Source organism: Echiichthys vipera (assembly GCF_963691815.1).
Source record: "Echiichthys vipera genome assembly, chromosome: 5".
NCBI classification, from domain to species: domain Eukaryota; kingdom Metazoa; phylum Chordata; class Actinopteri; order Perciformes; family Trachinidae; genus Echiichthys; species Echiichthys vipera.
In genome coordinates, this window is record NC_139830.1 from 17,861,221 (window position 1) to 17,880,394 (window position 19,174).

Below are 19,174 nucleotides of genomic sequence, written 5' to 3' on the forward strand. Positions count from 1 at the left end.
ACAGAGGGCAAAATTACAAAACACAAATTTGCCTCATGTGGCTTGAAAATGTGTTAAAACACAGAAAGACTATTGCGAATCAATTGCAGAAATATATATTTTAAGTCAATATTAAGGGTAATGAAGTTTGTGGCAGAGAGCAAAATGGTCTGTGTCACATTACATGTGCAGATACATCAAATCAATCTGATACACTCATGTACTGGCAAATCATTTTTATTAATAAGCATTACCCTTTGGCACATAGTTCCACCAGCACCTTAGAGACGAACAGAGGTTTTTATAAAGAAAAAAAAAAGAGAAGACTACATTTGTATTGGTGCGGTGTTGACATTACACTGGAAAGAAACCACACGAATAATTAATTAACAATTCTTCTGTGAACTTTAGATCAAAAGAACACACTGACAGTATCGGACAAGTAACATAAAACAAAGCATAAATAAGGCATATCAGTCATTTTCAAAAGCTGAGTGTCGTAATTATAACACAGAGAGGCCGGTAACTGGAGAGTGAACATTAGTTTTGCTGTTCCTTGTGTTTTCAAAGATTACTTTGATGACCAACCTGCTAGCTTATCACAAATATCCATAGAATGGTAAATTGTAAGTACAGTTCCCAACGCTAGAGATGGGAAACAAACAGGTATGTTTCAGAATTTAGTATTTCCACTAAATTAATTACTTAAGCTGCCCACCAGAACAAAACACTAGTACTATAAGATTAATGAAGGACTTAAATGGAAAGTGCGAATTAAATTCAATGTGCTTATATTGAGCTGCAGGTCAAAACAAACAAAAATGCGCAGGAAAAAAAGTCCCATTTAGTTCGACTTAAAAGCTAATATTGTTTTAAATAGGGAGTACAATTTTAATATTGATTCCACAGTTCAGACTGAGTTATCTGAGACACCTCTAAGGACAATTTTTTGAAGTACCAGCACTACAAACCTTTACTGGTCGTGTTCCAGTAAACACTCTCCACAATTATTGGATGTATTCTATTAACACATAACTTTGATTTGACCAAACAAATTTAAATCTAAAAAATAGTCAAATTAAGCTTTACTATTTCAAATGTGAAGCTTGAAACATTTTTTTTTATTTAATTGGTTGAAAATAAGAACACATTCAAGTGCACACAAGAGGAATTCAATCACAGAGAAGTAAAGGGGAATTACGTATTATGTCCACTTGGAAACCTAACAATTGAGTCTTACACATTACAAACAAACACAAAATGAAATGCAATGCCTTTAAAGTTGTTAAGAGAGGAAATATCTACCCTTGCATACTTTCACACCCTTATTCCAGACATTGTACCCCTACGATGCTCAAACCAGATTTGTGGGACTACTGTTGGTGGAGATGTATTGTTGAATAGTCGAATGAGTTTGACCATTAAAGCATGGATTTTAATTGATTGGAAAGCATTTCTCCATCTTATCTCACAAATGCATGTGAGGCCATGTTAGTCTGGAATACAAGGTACAATGCTACTTTTGAATCCAGCATTTAGGGGGGGGGGGGGGTCCTTCTCTAAACACTCATCAATTTACAGTATTCAAAAAGACTAAGACTACAGTTAACTATACATAGTTATATACAGTCATCTTTGTACAAACTGATACAAACTAAATGAGGAGAAATTAAGTTATCTTAACTCTCAATATAGACTTTTAGATCACATAGAACATTTCCATGTTGAGAAAGCCTGGAAGCAACAAGTACTACTAAAGCAAATGAAGTGAAGGGACCACATACAGACCTTCATTGCTCTGCCTTACATGCAACAAAACCCTCTCCTTTATCAAACCTTGTGATTATCCTCAACTATTATTATAATATTTAACGCACCGAGAGATGTACTACCTGAACTTCACCTCTATCAGGTTGACGTTTGTGAGCGAGAACTTGAACTTAAAAGACCTTTAGACACCGCTCTTTGGATCATGCCCTCCAGAGAAGCACAAAACAAAAAACTTGATTTCCATTTGATGCAATGACACTGACTTTCCATCATCTCTGGTTAGTGAGTGATAACAGCTTGAGGTCCACGCTCAAATTTCAGGGTGGAAAATCTCTAACCTCCACCCTTTTGTCACATCGCAGTCCTACATCTCATCTAAACCGTAATCCTCCTCAGGAAAGTCTCCCACGGTCACACTCAAGGGCTTCACAAACACACCATATTTGTTCTCACATTCAAAGTACTGCCTCCCGTTAACACTGTGGAAACACAATTCAATAAAAGACAGGGTCAAAGGCAAAATCAAGAATGTGATCACCATTGTGCATGACTATAAAATAAAAAAAATGAGTGCTCTTACGTTCCGTTGTTCTTTCCAAGGGGCTCATCGTACTTCACACCCACCCAGGAACCTGGCTTGAAATCTACTGTACCTGCGTTGAACATAACATTCTTTAAATTCTCAGTCTTCACTAACTGCTTTTAAAAACACACTTTCTTTGTTAAAGTTGTACTCAGTAGGATTTCCATCTATTTAATTGTCTTTTAAGTTACTATGACCCACTAATGAAAGCACTTCTACCTGCCTCTTTGCAGAGAATTACAATCTGAATGTCTGTGGTTACATTCCCTCGCTAGATGTAAATGCGCCACCATGTTAGTGGCGCTGCTGACAGCGGTTAGTCTGTCAGCCAAGATCGGTCATGTTGCGTTCACGTGTAATCGGAAATAGGGAACTTCCAACTTCTGAGTCAGGCTTGTATTGGAACATGTGTGTGTATGGATTTAAAAGGTAACATATATAGGGGACCGGAAGTACAGAGGTGAATGTGTTTAAATAAAGTCAGCACACAGTGACGTGACAAGATAGAGGGCTCTGAAAACACAATCTCGCCTGCAATTACAATTACATCTTACCGCCAAAGAGGCCGCTAGACACATCCTATCTCAATTAAGTAAGGTCAAATTTTAAGTCAATGTGCCATGACTTTGCTTGCATAGATTGCGTAATAGGTCACCATAAATAACAACAAAGGCTGCTCTGTAGGAAAGAAAGTAAACCAGCCAACCCTATCCACACTTACCAACATACATGACTGTGCCAAGCTTCGCGGGTTGCCCAGTGACCTGCACTTGGCATCTGCTGCCCACAGAAATGGCATCAGCAGCTGCTTTCTGTTCCTCCTCCTGAGCAGCATTCTGAGCTTTCTTTCTGGCCACTTCTTCTTCATTGAACTGACCAACACGATGTTTCTTCATGAAATACCTTGCAGAATCTGAGGGAAAGAAAGCTGCATTGTACTAAATGCATCTTCTTTTAAATAAGTTTGGATGATTCCTTAACATGTGTCAAAAGTTAGCATACAAATATTGTTTTCCAAATAATAGCTCAGGTGTTGTATGATGGAGGTATTGTCATTTTTTAGTCTATGACTGAGATTGTTTTACTAATTAGTCTCTGTATCCCTTTTTAGAAGTCAGTAGTTAATTTTCAGTGGATTCATTTATCAACTATTCATTTCAGCTTCAGTAACAAGTCGTATTTATTGTTCAACTAATGTAATCCCTTTCTGCTGCAGTAGCCACATTAGGTCATGAAATTTGGGAAATAGTGTTTTTCTTTAATACCAAAAGCATAGGAATAATTTTTAATGCTGTAAAAATTATGAATTTGAGAGTCGGACTGTACCTGTTTTCTTATCATAGGCTTCATCGGAGAGTTCAAACTTCTCCACTTTGGAAACATCAGTGAACTCGTTCATCTGACCACTCCTATCAGTGACCTGTGATTCAGGATGAGATGCAAGGCAATTATGACCTTTTATTGTCAACATCACATTATCGTTGAATAGTAATGCAGTTGCAAGCTGCAAAGAAACTCACACTTGTTGGTGACCTTAAATACTCACCCATATACCCAAATGAAAAGGATCATTAATTTATCAACCCTTAACCACTGCACTGCCTACATAGCAATGTTCTCATTTTAAAACCACTGAATGTTTTACTGCAAACTTTGAAAAGTTTCCAGGCACGTCTCAAGGAAACATGCAACTTAGATAGATAGAGACTTAAAAATGCATGTTATTATTCTGTTAAGCAAGTTTGTTTTTGGCTGCAGGAAGACAGAATTGGATTTGGAATCAAAGACCAATCTTAAAACCTGTTTCTACCTGTATTTCACTACAGCAGGACAGTTGTCTGAGCACTATATTAAAGAGCTTCCGAACCGAGCAGCCACTTACATGTATTCTGCAGTCATCATCCACAGGATAAGAACCCAGCAAAGCTTCATTGTCGTCCATCTTCTGCAGGAACTTGTCAGAGACACTGAACAACTCCAGATCCATACTGGAGGGAGATGCACCCAAAACCATCTCCAGTTTTCCCTAATGGCAAAACAAACATAATAGTACATGTAAGAGTATGACATTTTTGAGGTATTCATTGTTTCTAATAACATGAGGAATGCAGACATTTTACCAAAAATGTCACTACAAAGTGTATTATGCAGGTCTCGGAAAAATCAACAGTAGAGCCAATGTGTGCATATTTTGACGTGTAATGTGTAATGTATGACTACGTCTCACCTTCAGTTCTGCTATACTAATCCCTCTGTTGAACCTGCGCTGCACCTCAAAGGCGGAGATGGTGCTTGTCAGGCGCACATTAACAGTGGGATTGGTCACTATTGTCACTCCACCGTCCATGATGCTGGTTGTAGTGTAAAACACTAAAAACAATGGACAAACAATGTGCCATATTAGCAGACAGGTCTGAAATGGATACACCTCACAGCTGCACACAAGCAATGAAAATATGTAACAACCTGGTGTCAAGTTGCAATGCTCCGAAATATTTATCTGACTTATCTCTTATTTGATTGAATGAAATGTTCAATTTGAATATTATGTAAATAAAATTAAAGCAGAAAACTAATAATGATCAAGCAAAATGAAAAACACATACAAAAATAATTTAAGCAAAGATATTAAATCCCTACCCTTCTCCATGATTAGTATTATATAAATATATAATAAATATATAAATAAATTATATAATTTATAAGATATTTATAATTTATAATATTTTAATCACCACTTACCTTTTCTTTATAAAATATATATTATGTTTAGTATATTTATTAATAATTTACAATAGATTAATCACCACTAATGTTTACTTTATTAAAAATAATAATTGTCAGCATATTAATTAAAAATGTACAGTATATTAATCACCAATTACGTTTACTTTATAAAAAATATCAATTGTTGTCAGCATATTTAATAAAAATGTACCATATATTAATCACATTTATGTTTCCTTTGTAAAAATATATAAATTGGAAGCCTTTTTTTGATAATATATTAATCACCTGTTATGTTTACTTTATAAAAAAATATTATTGGCAGCATATTTATTGATAATATATTAACCACCACTTGTCTTTCCTTTATAAGAAGATATACATGGATGAATATTTATGTTTAAATGATAATAGTCAGCACTCGACTGACCTGATGTAAAGGCCATGAAGAGCTACACAAACTCATTTTCTCTCACATTGTTTTGCTACAGAGCACATTCTAGTGAAATGATAATGCTTATTGTTTAACTTGGTGAATTACCATCGTTCCCTCTCATGTTTACAGACTTTGTAACCTGTTAAATAATGAAATAATTTCGGTTTAACTTCAAACGTCGGTGTTTTAGCGAGTTTGGATGAGCTGCGACAGCGCTAGCTGTGTGGGTAACGCTAGCAACAGCAGAGTTGCGTTGCAAACACCGTCGTCCAGACGGCACGGCTGCCATGGTTACTCACAAGTACGTGTGTTTCCTGGTGATGTTACGCTGGAAGAAAAGACCTCGACGCTGTAACGTTGTCCACCTTTCAAAAACACACGGACAGCAGCGAGATGTTGAGACCAGACTGAATAAAAGAGGTTTACCGATGCCTCGCTTCGTCACGCCCAAAATCACGTGACGACCCGTCTGCCTACGTCACAATCCCGCGCCGATTTTTGTCCTCAGTATTTAACAAAAAACTCTCTAAATGTATCTGTTTTTTTAAATTCAGTTAAAGCTTTGTTGGTCAGCAAACCGACCATTTTCATTCTCACTAAGAGTTTCCATCTATGCATCTATGTATGCACCTCTCTATAGACACTGTAAAGTCATGATACCCTTTGGAAATAGTCACTTTTTTGTTTTGCAGCCTGAAATTATAATACGTTAAAAATATATATATTTCCAGCGTGATTTACACATTTTGAATTACAACATTCAAGTGAATGTTTTTTTTCAAATACTGAAAAATAACAGAGAATTAAAAACTAGACGCTTGTTTTTCATTTTTTGAAATTAATTTCAGAAACTTTGAAAAAAATATATATTTTCACTTGAATGTTGTAAGGTAAAATGTTTGAATCAGGTTGAAATGTTTTTTTTTTTCATGTATTAACATTTCAGGCTGCAAAACAAAAAAAGTAACTATTTCAAAGGTATCGTGACTTTACATTACTGCAGATTAAACCAAGTAATAACGGCCATCCGTTTACATAAAGCAGTACCGAGGGTGACCAGCAGGTGTCTCTGGTGAGTACAGCTCCAGAATGTTCCACCCGCCCCCAGACTGGAAAACACCAATCACACCAGGGAGCAAATGAAGCCAACCAATCACGTTACATCACGTTACGAAAGGGGTTGGGGTTCCGCCCACTTATTGTTAGATTGACACGATGGAAAGCCAATCATCAGACAGCAGCAGTTAACGCTGAACGTGACCGTTGAAACAGCCACACAGCAGCGCTATGCTCCAGTTTAAAGCATCTATGGTTTAATCCATGATGAATGAAGTTTATATGAAGGCTATTTTAAACATGACGGATTCAACTAGACATTTTCCCTATTGTTTAGAAGTTAAAGACTAATAAGGAATGTAGACCTGTACGGTACATTAAGCCTACATGTCTGTGCATGACATTAACGCACATAATAAAGTATATTGTCTGTTTAGGATGGGAAATCATATTGCTGCTGGTTTTTAAGGAATAATCTGTCATTTGACAACCCCTTGAAAATATCCCATTTTGTCCTGCTCCAGTTTTATAGAACATTTTAGAAATTAGGAAACAATAACCCTGACAGGAAAACTAGCCTTTTCTTTTAATCGTGAACATATCTCAGTGAACAAAAGTATTTGTCAGGCAGATAACAGACTACGGACGAGAGCATGTACGGGCAGAGAAGAGAAGTAAAAAGTAAGCTGAGTGCTAAAACCAAACACCAGACTGGGAGGAGCAGAGCGGGGCTGCTACAGGCACACAGTCCCACAGTGAAGATTTACATTCCTATGGTTGTTGATGGAGATGGAGGTCTGCGAACCCGCCTGGCCTCATCCACACCTTATCTGAAGGTCATGCCCATATGTGTATGGCGCATCTATCATAAATAACATTCAGATTTCTGTGCCTGACACACATTTTCTCTTTAAGATCTGAGGTCCAGGCCTGTGCATACGATTTATGTTTTTATCATTATTACAGAGAGCAAACATCTAGGTAAGTCATTTATTTTCTGAACTTGCATTTCAATGAATTAACTTGCCTGACATACAGAAAGAATTAAAGTTTTCATTCATATATTCAATGAAGAGAAACCTTAACATCCACACACTGCAGAAGTCTAAATGGATGTTCTCTCTTTTTATGAAGCTGCAACTCACAAATGCAAATGATATACCTTGAGGTAGTGTAGACTTAATTGTGTTTGTTTGTACTGACAGTATTTGCAGTAGGAAACCACCACAGGCACACCGAGATGTGGAATCCGGTTGGGGAACTGGGATGACAACAAGACTTACCTAAACAAACACAGACACGCTGTCTTTCAAAGGCTTTATTCAGTACACACAACAAATGCCCTGAAAATAAAGTTAAGTTGAAGCTAGTACAGGATGCAGTTTTTGAGACACGCTTTTACATGCTATTAACTGGACAGGAGCTGTCAGAGCGCACACGCTGAACTGTGGCATGTATTTTACAAGAACCTTTGCCACGACAAAGAACCAGTCATTCTTAATCACAAAGGTTATGTCTGTCTGCATGTGTAAAACACCCACAATCAATCAAAGCTACTTTATTTTTTAAGTCACAAATCTATTGCCACAATTCATAAATCTTCACTGGTTCCAGCTCTGGGACCTTGTGAAGGCCATTTTCACTCATTTACATTATTTACATCATATAGATGGATGATGAAGATGGAAATAACGGTTGGTTGCATCCCTACACTGTTATTACTTATATCCAGTCCACTGAGCAGTGAACAGTATGGAAGTCTCAGTTGTACTTTATACTTCACTATTATTAATATTATTTGATTATAATAATTATTCTTTTTATTATAAACTTCACCTTCACATGCTGCTACACAGTAATGCATTAGTAACCAATAATATAACAGTATAACAGGGGCAATTCTGCCACCCAATTAGTTATTATACTTATTTACTTAACAAGTCTCATCATTGATTAATCTGCTTATTATTATAATTATTATTATTATAATAATAATAATTATTATTATTATAATTATTATTATATCTGAGGGACAGCTGCTGCAGCTATAACAATACTGCTGGATATTATTAACAGAATGTAGCCTATTGTCCCTTTTCCTTATTTATTTATCTTATAGCATTGATACAGAGGTTTGTACAATGACAATAAAGTGTATAATATTTTTTCGACTGGTTTATTAATCCTTCTTTTCTATGAAATGTCAGTAGACGCTGATCATAATTTCCCAGTCCCAGGCTTCTTTATTATTTATCTGACTAGAGATGTTCTTTAACCATCACATGACGAAAATGAGCTGCACATTTAAAAAGGATTGAAGGAAGGAAAATAGTGGATTAATAGAATAATTGGTCCAGCTCTTTAAGTAGTTTTGTGGGTTTGTTTAGCTTTAAAAATCATGAGTGCAGGACTTTTACTTGGACTATTTTGACATTTAAACGTTGATCCTTTTACTCTTTAAGTGAAATATCTCTGTACCTGTTTCATCCATCAGCACTAGCAGTGGTGGAAAGCAACTACAATTACTCAAATACAGTACTTAAGCACAATTTTGAGGTATTTGTACTTGAGTAATTCCATTTTATGCTACTTTATTCTTTTACTCCACTACATTTCAGAGGAAATATTGTACTTTTGACTACATTTATTTGGCAACTTAAGTTTCTTTACAGGTTCAGATTATTAATACTAAATATCATCAACAAATAAAATAGGATATATTGTTACACAGCAGTATATAAAGTAATTAAAATGAGTCCCACCTTTAGTAGCTGCAACACTATTTACATTAATCTACCATTAACTATAATCTGATAATATATTATTCTGAAAGCAATTCTGCATAATGAGTACTTTTACTTTTTGTACTTTACTTTGATGCTGATACTTTTGCACTTTTTTCTTAAGGAACATTTTGAATGCATTTCTACTGTTAGTGAAGTAAAAGCTCTTTCACCACTGCACACAGTCAGGACTTTCGTATTATTGCCATGGAGCAAGTTTCATCCAGCAGCACACGTGCATAATGAATCATATTCGCACATATGAATATAGAGATGTCTAATTATCATAACGCGACTCTGAACAAAGACGGTGTTGGAAAAGGGGCGTGGACGCATGGGTGGCGGAGAATGGGAGAGAGTGCTGCGCTGCAGAGGGAGGGAGAGAGAGAGAGAGGAGGAACTAGTGGAGGAAAAAAAAAAAGTTAAAGTCAAAAATGGCTTCCTTGTCTTTGGAGTCTACAGAACAATCTGAGAGCAGCCCAGAGGAGCCGACGGCAACGGAGACCAAAAAAGAGAAAGATCCGGTGCAAGTTTCGGAACAATTGCTCCAAAGTTTCCAAAAGTCGGCTCTGAGTTTCTCCACTGACCAAGTCTCATGTCTCTGCGAGGCCCTTCTGCAGGCGGGCAATGTGGATCGCCTGTGGAGATTTCTATCCACCATACCTCCTTCGTCCGAGCTGCTACGTGGCAACGAGACCCTGCTGAAGGCCCAGGCTCTGGTGGCTTTCCACCGGGAAGAGTTCAAGGAGCTGTACGCCATCCTGGAGAGCCACGACTTCCTCCCGTCTAACCATGGGTTCCTGCAGGACCTGTACCTGAAAGCCCGCTACAAGGAGGCGGAGAGGTCCCGGGGCCGCAGCCTGGGCGCAGTGGACAAGTACCGGCTCAGGAAGAAGTTCCCCCTGCCCAAAACCATCTGGGACGGCGAGGAGACCGTGTACTGTTTCAAAGAGAAGTCCCGGAATGCGCTGAAAGAGTGCTACAAGAGCAACAGGTACCCGACTCCGGACGAGAAGAAAAACCTGGCCAAAGTCACCGGACTGTCCCTCACGCAGGTCAGCAACTGGTTCAAGAACCGCAGGCAGAGGGACAGGACCCCGTCCGGGACCCACAGCAAGAGGTAGGCAGCAACACCGGAGGCACATTTACATGTATCTGACCCTTATAGGGGGAGTTGGGTGAGATTCAAAAGCGATTAAACAGGCGACAGCTGTCTCGAACTCTCCCTTGTTTATCTGGGAGAGTCGCTACTTTGTATTTAAAGATGTGAACAGCCAGTCAGGACAGTGAGTGAGAGAACCGGACCAGACCTTAATGGTAAACAAAGACCTGCAGGCCTGCACAGGGCAGCGCAGACAGTGTGTGTACACATGCAACTTCAAAGTCACAAGATTAACAACTAAAAATAAAAACCATTGCATCCAGTAAGTCGATGATCAGGGGAGCTTCTGACTTCTGACAGCAGTCAAGCCACACAGGTCTGAGACCAGGAGCATGTTGCTTTGTTATGAAATGTGAGATCCAGGCGGCCAACGTGGCTCAAGTTTCCTGAAACCCTGCACCGCTGCCGAGGGCCTGCAGGGTTATAGAGGCTCAGTAACACAAACTTTACCTACAGGGAAGGTGGGTGGTTAAAAGATGGTCTTAGGTTGCTTTCACACGGGCTGAAATCTCAGTTTTACAGACACTATTTCACCAAGCAGGGGGGAGGTAAAGTGTGAGGAGATAAGAGAGAGCAGCAGACTTATCTTATCAGTGTTTGTGGTGGTCTGGAAGACAATCTGTATGGTTGACCAGGCTGCTATACATTGAAACACACATTAACCAAGTAGACGCTCTAACAGAGTTTCAGTTCCCAGTTTTAAACAGATCCACTGCAAAAAAAAGTCGCTTTTTGTAGATATAAGATGGTAAAAATGACCAGAATGATAGAGATGTTCCAATACCATTTTTTACCTCCACATACCGGCCGATACCGAGTACAGATAGTGGTCCCAGTGGGTTAAAATAGATCTTACTACGCCTGCATGACTGTGGTTTGATTCTTATTGTGGTAAGGCCTGGCTCAGGTTAAACCCTTTGTAAAACATGAATGAATACAGAAAATTGAAGCCATTTTTTAATGTATTTATAAATAGAACGGTACAAGATAGAAGTGCAACAGCAACTTACAGAATAATTATTAACAAGAACTTCTAATAATTATTAAACTGATTAATTAAAGATTAAGAGGAACCGTGTCAGAGCTAACAGAGCTAACCAGTAAATGGATTCCTATTTCTAATAAATTACATGGTATTGGATCAGTACCTGGACTCAAGCACTCGCCGATACCGATGCCAGCATTTTCGGCAGTATCGAAGATATTTCAGATACTGGTATCGGAATCAGAACAACTCTAAGAAAAGATCACAAAGGATAAATAATGATAACAATAATAATAATAATAGTAACTGGATGGTTGGTATTTGGACTGCAACCACTGATTATTTGAATTGTTCATTATTTTCTTGATTAAGTGATTGTTTGATTCACAAAATGGTGAAAAACGTTGATCCGTGTTTCCCAAAGCCCAGGATGACGTCATCAAAAGTCTTGTTTCGTCCACAACTCAAAGATATCCTGTTTACTGTCATAGAGGAGTAAGGAAACCACAAACAATATTTAAGCTACATTAAAGAAGCTGGAATAAGAGAATTTCAACCTTTTTTTCTTTAAAAAAATACTCAAAGGGATTAATCGGTTATCAAAATAGTTGGTAATTACTTAAATAGTTGACAATTAATTGATTCATCCATGCCGTATCCAAAGTCAACCACTGAAAACACGTATTGTATAACACTCAAACTAAACTAGAATAAAACGTTTATCATTCATCTGAGCATTTATTTATTTATTTCTACTGTACTTTCTAGAGATGTTTCATTTAAAATAGATATTCCTTTGGGTGAATTACATTTTTATTCAGTATTTAAATATTTCTAGGAAAAAAATGCAATTGTGAATTTGAATCCTACTTATTCTAAAATGTTGATGAAACCTGATGAAGACTTTTTATGGTTTAAATGTTGCCTTTTCAGGGTAATGAAGTTTGGGAGCTACATTGTGCTGTTGTTCATTTAACAGACTCTTATCTTGGTTTATGGCATACAATTTGAAAAAAATCGAAATTTAACAATACATAATCCATTAAGAGTTGTGAAAACATGTGGTCGGAACAGAAATCAGGGCATCACATAGATCACCTAATGTCATAAGATCAACGCATTTAAAGGATTAGGATTAGAAGATTACAAAGGGTGTGCGTGTGTGTGTGTGTGAGATATGGCTTGTGTTAATAAGTGTGAGCACTGATAAATTCTGGTGCCCAACTTTCTAAAACCACTCACATTTCCCTTTTATATTTGACTCATTTATTCTTCCTCCGTTCCAGTGAGTCTGACGGGAACCACAGCACTGATGACGAGTCGAGCCCCATGGACGACACCCCTGACAAACCGGAGGACGCTTCCGTCTCCACGGCTTCCATCATCTCTCTCTCCGCCGTCCCCTGCAGCACGGGTGGCCAGCTCATCCTCAACGGGTCCGGCGGCTTCCTCACGGCCTCTCAGCCGTTACTGCTCAATGGGAATCCCCTGATCTCCAGTACTGGTGCTGGTGTCATAATTAACGGGCTAAGCTTGGGCGATTGCCAGACAGTCACACTGAGTCCTGTTGCGACCAACTCTCCTTTGTTACTGAACGGGGCTCAGGTAATAACCAAACCTGGTATCGGCGTGCAGCAGCAGCAGCAAGTGGTTTCTGTGTCACAGCAGGAGGTTTCGGCCATGGAGTCCAAGCAGCTTCCAGGGGTTGTTTTTAGCACTAACTGCACTCCAGTCTCAAACCCTCCATCCATCATCTCTCTCCCTCTGCAAACCAAAGCGGAAAGCGACAATGCATTGGATTTCATCGGTGTCCCTGAATCAGAGGACAGCCTCCAGACAGTATCTTCCTCTTCTTCATCTCTATCCCCCTCCTCTCCGACTCTGTCCTCCCCGACCATAGTCTTAGCACAAAACACCCTCCCAGCCTCTATGTCGTCTGCGGGCATGGTAATCTCCAGTTCTGCCGTGCCTCTCTCCAGTCAACAAGGGGAGTATGTTGTCTTTTCCTCGACTGGCTCCCACCTAAACGCTCCCAGCTCCGTGCTTTACTCCAGCAGCTCCACCCCTCAGGTCTTTTCTCTGCCCCAGGTTGTGCCTTCCATCCAGGGTATCCCTGTATCCCAGCTGGTCCAGCACTCCTCGGGATCCCACGTCTCGCAATGCCCTCAGTTGGTCCCGGTGTCCCCCCTCACCTCGCCAGCTCCCCAGTTCCAAAACCAGACAGTGAACACAAGCAATAGACCGGTGCAACAACACCAGCAGGACGCTTTGACGACTTTGCCCGAAGGTGCCACGACCATAGTCTCTATCTCGCAGCTCAACAACAACCAGCTCCCGCAGCGAACGGTACACCAGCCGGGGGACCAAAGCACAAACTCCACGCCCAGCAAAATCCAGGTCCCACAAGTTATTTCCATCTCTTCCCCGACACAGGTAGTCCCAGTCCCCCAGGTCAAAGGCACCACACCAGCACAACTAGTCCCCCTCTCCATGCCTCAGCTGGTCCCCGTCTCCCCCATCCAAACTTCCTCCACCATCTCTTTCCCCCAAGTGGTACCTGCCAGTCCTTCGCTCTCCATCCCCTCTGCCGGAGTGCCCTTACAGGTCCTGACTTCAGCTCCTGCAGGGGTCGCACAGGGTCCTCTCAGGATAAACCAGCTGAGGCCCATTCAGAGTATGGGTCCCCCAACCAGCATGGCCCCTGGCGTGCAGCTCCTCAACTCCGGGATCATTCAGCTGCCCTCGGCTTCTCCAGGTACAATGAGTTTACAGGATATTTGTTGGTAAATGCAGTAGTCAGAGCCAAGACCATCAACTGAATGACAGAAAAATGATTTGGAAACGAAGAATAATTAAGCATTTTTTATCATTTTTTTAATGAAATCGCTGCTTTCAGCTTCTCAAATGTGAGAATTGATGTTTTTCTTCGTTATATATGATGTTAAACTGAATATCTTTGGGACAAGTCAGACACTAAGTGACTAACTGAGATAACAATGAGCCGATTAATCAACAATGAAAAGAATAGTTACTCTTTAATAGGTTTTATTAGTGTTTTATACTGAAGGTGTACTTGATTGTTGTTTTTTAACTAACCACTAAGTAACACGTATTTTATTACATGGTTTAGCTGATGCAGAGTCCCTTAATACGAGTAAATGCTAGGTACCCTGTAGTTACAGAAATAGTACACAATAGAATTAAATATTTTAGAAGTGGGGCTAACAATTGTTTTTCATGATCAATTAATCTGCTGGTTATTTTCTCAATGAATCCATTATTTATTTGGTCTATAGAATGTAAGAAAATAACAAAAGTGCCCTTCAACGTTTACATGCCCACAGTATTGTCATGTTACTTGTTTTTTCTTCAGTTCAATATCTACATTAATACTCAGTTTATTTTCACATCAAATAAAAGCAGAAAACTCTCACCACTGATGAGCTGGAACCACAGAATACTGGTGTTTCTGCTTAATAATAATAATAATAAACGTATTATAATCAAAACAGTTGCCAATTCATTTTCTATCAATTAGGCTAATTGATTTAGCTTTAAAAATGCTTTAATGTTTGTCAAATGTTAATTAGTGCACTAGGCTGTTTTATGCACAACATTGTAACATAACACACTTAAGAAACAATGCCTCAAAAAACTGTAAAAATATGTTCTGACACAAAATAGAGCACCTGTTACTGTAGAAACTTAATTAAAAAACAGATTGTAATACACATTAATTTCATTAAATTAAAATAAACAGAATGCCAAGAGAGAAGGAACATTATTAATGCCTGATTACGGCAAACGTTTATTGTCTAAAACAAAAATGATTATAGATATTGCTCTGTAAATACATTTCCTGCGTCCATGTTTGATGGTGCTACATCTCATACTGATGCTTGTTTGAATGTCACTGGGTCCTGATTGCTGTCGATTTATCATTTATTGTATCGCCGCCCTAGGTAACCTTCTCCTCGGTGGAAGCCCCTACCTGAGTGTCCAGCAAGGCAAGCTGATTCTGACCATCCCAGCAGGCATTCAACTCACCAGTTTGCCCCTGAAACCAGTCCCTGAAGCTTCGCCCATCTCTGCTAATGGATTTGGTCCCGTTCTCACCGCGTCCACCACTCCTGTAGTCTCAACCGCCCTGGGCCTGACCCCCAGTGGCCTCGCATCATCTCCCCTAAACTTCATCAACTCGTCTCCACCGTACTGTGCTCCGGAGATTGGGACGCCTGCCGTCCCTTCCCCTCATGTGCTGGACCATTCAGTCACCACCACAACGCCAAACATTCTCACTCCAGAAAGCATGCTTACCCTCAGTCCCATGTACAGTGGGGTGACACCCAACACCCAGCTGTCCCAGCCCGCCTGGAGCCCTGTGCCCCTTTCCGCTGTAGCTAGTCTGTTTGACGTCCGCGGCAAAGGGGACCTACCTGTAGACCCGGCTTTGTTAGGCCTCCCCGGAGGAGAGTCACTGCTTCTGGGAAGCCCTTCACCAGAGCAGGATGTGGACACCAACTCTGCTCTGGGGAATTCAGGGGAGATGGACGGGGACTCCAAGATTCTCACTCAGCTCCAGTCCGTCCCTGTGGATGATGACCTGGGCTTGTAGTTTACCTTGCTGGTGGACAACCCTGTGTCTCTAAAACAAAAAAAGCATGAAATATACAGGAACCGGGGACTGTGCTCGCTGAAAGACTTTATTCCACATCCTCTAAAACCAAATGTTTTTTACAACACGTTCAGGTTCTGACACGTACAACAATGGTGCTCTCTCAGTAGGGCCTCATACCGTCATCGTCTTTGCTGGCACTTCTGAGATAAATCCTCCGCAGCTCTTTTTCACATGGACGGGCAGGGTCACATGGGATGTTCTCACGCGTCTCAGAGTTTGTTTTTTTACAAAAAATCCGTACGTGCCTTATCTGTTTTATCAGATGCAGACGAAAGAACTTACTCGGCTTAAGTCTGCTCAGCCCAGTTACAGGTCCTGGTGTTAAAAAAAAAAGACTATATTATGTAAGGCGTTGGGACTCTGCCTATTCTCTCAGCCCTTCTTTGCAGTTTTGTGGACGACAGACCAAGTTCAAATGTACTTAGGAAAAGATGTGTTTGCCGACAGTAGAAACAGTTTGTTGTGGAGCTACCACAATACCTATACCGCGGACTATCTGGCAAAGGCATAAATCTAGAAATAGCTTTGTCTGCCTGTCCAGAACTCAGAGAAACACTCCAGGAATACAGTGAAGAACAGAACGTGGCTGAGTTTTATGTTAAACTGTTATTACATCATAGCTTTAAGGGCCACACAGCAGTATTTTTTATTGCTGCAAGTTACTGAAGTCTGGGCTGAAACATGATGCTAAACTGCATTTGATCAGTAAACAGTCAAATGACTCCATTGGTAAAGCTTTAGCACAGGAAATAAAAAGGGTCTATACTCTATGCAATGCATGTTTAGTTCTTTATAGGACACTGTGGCACAATGGCTGAGTTTGAAGCCAGTGCATTTGGGAGGAAAAAAGGCTTTTAAATACTGAGTTTTTAAATGAAGCATGACACTAAAATGTTTGCTGTGATCCCACTTAGTGATATGTTTGTCAAATGCATCCATATCATGCATTCTCTGTTTGTTGATATGGATAAGTGCCTTATTTTAAAGCTTACAGGTTTGATGTTTTTGAAAAAAAAGAAATGTTTTGACTTTTTAGTTTAACTAAGTAGTGCTATACACCCGACCAAATTTTGGGATTATCCCACATTTATGCGTCTGATCTCGAATTCAATATAATGCAACAGTGTTTGTTGCATAGTCATAGCTCGATCTCCTCTATTTGTATATTTTGCACCTTTTTATTCACACAATGTTTACGCTGCGCTGCCGTGCTGTTATGACAGTGGCTGGGCTCATGTCCTACCCTTTTAGAAATTGGACTTTAAAGTGTAATTCTGGCGCAAAATCATCCCATGCTCTTTTTCGGCACTTGCTTACATCAAATAAGCCATCGAGACAGATTTTTCCGTGTAACAACTGTTAACGCAGCAATCCGGGAGGCGCTAACAGCCGAATGCGGCTAACACTGATTAGCTCGGGGCAGTACGGTGAACACATTAAAACGTCTTTTTTAACCACTAATTCTGCTTAAAATAACATCAAACCTCTGCAGTAGCATGAGAGTCCCTACACACTAACTGAAGCACCATCAACGTAGTTAGTGAACCCAGAGTTTATTTAAAGAGTGTTTTGAAAGCCTTACCTACTGGCCCCAGTACCAGCTCCTCTCATAGTAAAGTCCTTTCAAGTCAATTACCAAAGTCACTCCAAAAGGAAGGAGCCCATTGGTACGTCGTATAATGTTTAAGGACTTTTCTCATGCTGCTGCAGAGGTGTGGTGTTATCATGAGCAGTATGAGTGGTTAAAAAAGACGTTTTAATGCGTTCACGGTACTGCCCCGAGCTAATCTGTGTTAGCCACGTCTGACTAGTAGCAAATCTCTGGGGTTTCTCCGTTAATAGTTTATACAAGAAAAAAAACTGTCTCCATGGCTTATTTGATGTATGTAAGTGCCGAAAAAGACCATGGGAGGATTTTGCGCCGGAATTACACTTTAAAACTCTACAGAAAGGGTTAAAGATGTCCTGATGGAACAGCTCCTTTAATTAAAACCTAAAAAAGTGTCCATCATCGTGTGACCGTTCCACTGTCATGACACGGGTAACGGTAAAACCTTTGGCCGATTATGGTACACGAAAAAACACTTAAATGTTGCATCTAGTTACAATAATGGCCTTTGTTTTTTGGTTTTATAAGTATGTTTGTTGTTTGTCCTTTTTTTGTACATTTAATCTATTTAAAGCATGTATCAATCAGTAAGAAAATGAATCCTGGTGGAACAACGTAGATAGGAAATGATATTCATTTTCACTGGGAAGGTCACATTGTTGTGCGGACTGAGGTTTTCCGATCATAGTCTACTGGTATAAATTGATTCTGATGGTCACTTTCAAATACAGTAGGTCACCTCGTAAATATAGGTTTAGGTAATTTGTTCCCAATGACCTTTTGGTAGATTATTAAATGACTTGGACGAATCAATTTTCAGTCTGATTTTATTTTCTTCCTGAAATTCGAATTAGTAGTTAGGGATAAAGGGAAATGTAAAATATGGTAGCCTGCGTTTGTTCACGTGAGCCATTTCTTTCCAAAGTATGTCGACATTAAAGCCTCTGTGGGCTTATGCACATTTGTACCTGTTTTTGTTTGTTTGTTTGTTTGTAGCCTGGGATATGTTTTTTACTCTCTCCCACCTGACACATATGACTCCAGATTTAACCAAAGATAATGTATTGCAATCAGCTTTTTTTTTTAATAGTTGTGAAAGGGATTGTTTGTGTTTGTCATTCAAGTTCTTGTTTTCTCATTTTTGTATTCAAATGCATTTTATTTTTTATATTACATATCATTGTAATAAACTACATTTACAAAAAAAAGTTTGACTTTTATTATAAGAGTTGGGAATTCCTACTCATTGTTAGCACTGAAGCGCACTTGTCCGAGGATTTTTGCTTGTAATTTGGCAAGAAAATTTTTATTCAAATGAGTTTTCTTTACTGCAGGGCAAAACCATCATCCTCTCTGTGGGTGAGTGCCAGTACAATAGCACATCCAAAATGTGTGTGATGCTGTGC

At 39.5% G+C, this 19,174-nt stretch overlaps 2 protein-coding genes across 2 annotated transcripts; one reads left to right on the forward strand and one right to left on the reverse strand.

Moving 5' to 3' along the window:
• Positions 1-1,531: 1,531 nt before the first annotated feature.
• Positions 1,532-5,946, reverse strand: tbcb (tubulin folding cofactor B). Its single transcript, XM_083913835.1, has 7 exons — positions 5,795-5,946; positions 4,560-4,702; positions 4,215-4,358; positions 3,659-3,752; positions 3,054-3,245; positions 2,330-2,402; positions 1,532-2,228 (listed from the first exon to the last, which is right to left on the reverse strand). Exons 2-7 carry the CDS (start codon positions 4,677-4,679, stop codon positions 2,114-2,116), a joined length of 738 nt encoding a protein of 245 aa, XP_083769961.1. The 5' UTR covers positions 4,680-4,702; positions 5,795-5,946; the 3' UTR covers positions 1,532-2,113.
• A 3,689-nt stretch (positions 5,947-9,635) lies between these two features.
• On the forward strand, positions 9,636-17,432 carry six5 (SIX homeobox 5). Its single transcript, XM_083913609.1, has 3 exons — positions 9,636-10,454; positions 12,768-14,236; positions 15,444-17,432. The coding sequence occupies exons 1-3, from the start codon at positions 9,769-9,771 to the stop codon at positions 16,094-16,096; spliced, it is 2,808 nt and encodes a 935-aa protein (XP_083769735.1). The 5' UTR covers positions 9,636-9,768; the 3' UTR covers positions 16,097-17,432.
• Positions 17,433-19,174: the final 1,742 nt, after the last annotated feature.

Coding starts and splice junctions, on each gene's coding strand:
- tbcb (XM_083913835.1), bottom strand. CDS start 4,679: ATGGACGGTGGAGTGACAATAGTGACCAATCCCACTGTTAATGTGCGC. Junction 4,359..4,559: donor TTAGTATAGCAGAACTGAAG/GTGAGACGTAGT, acceptor TTTTGCCATTAG/GGAAAACTGGAGATGGTTTT. Junction 3,753..4,214: donor ATGATGACTGCAGAATACAT/GTAAGTGGCTGC, acceptor CCTGAATCACAG/GTCACTGATAGGAGTGGTCA.
- six5 (XM_083913609.1), top strand. CDS start 9,769: ATGGCTTCCTTGTCTTTGGAGTCTACAGAACAATCTGAGAGCAGCCCA. Junction 10,455..12,767: donor TCCGGGACCCACAGCAAGAG/GTAGGCAGCAAC, acceptor CCTCCGTTCCAG/TGAGTCTGACGGGAACCACA. Junction 14,237..15,443: donor GCTGCCCTCGGCTTCTCCAG/GTACAATGAGTT, acceptor TCGCCGCCCTAG/GTAACCTTCTCCTCGGTGGA.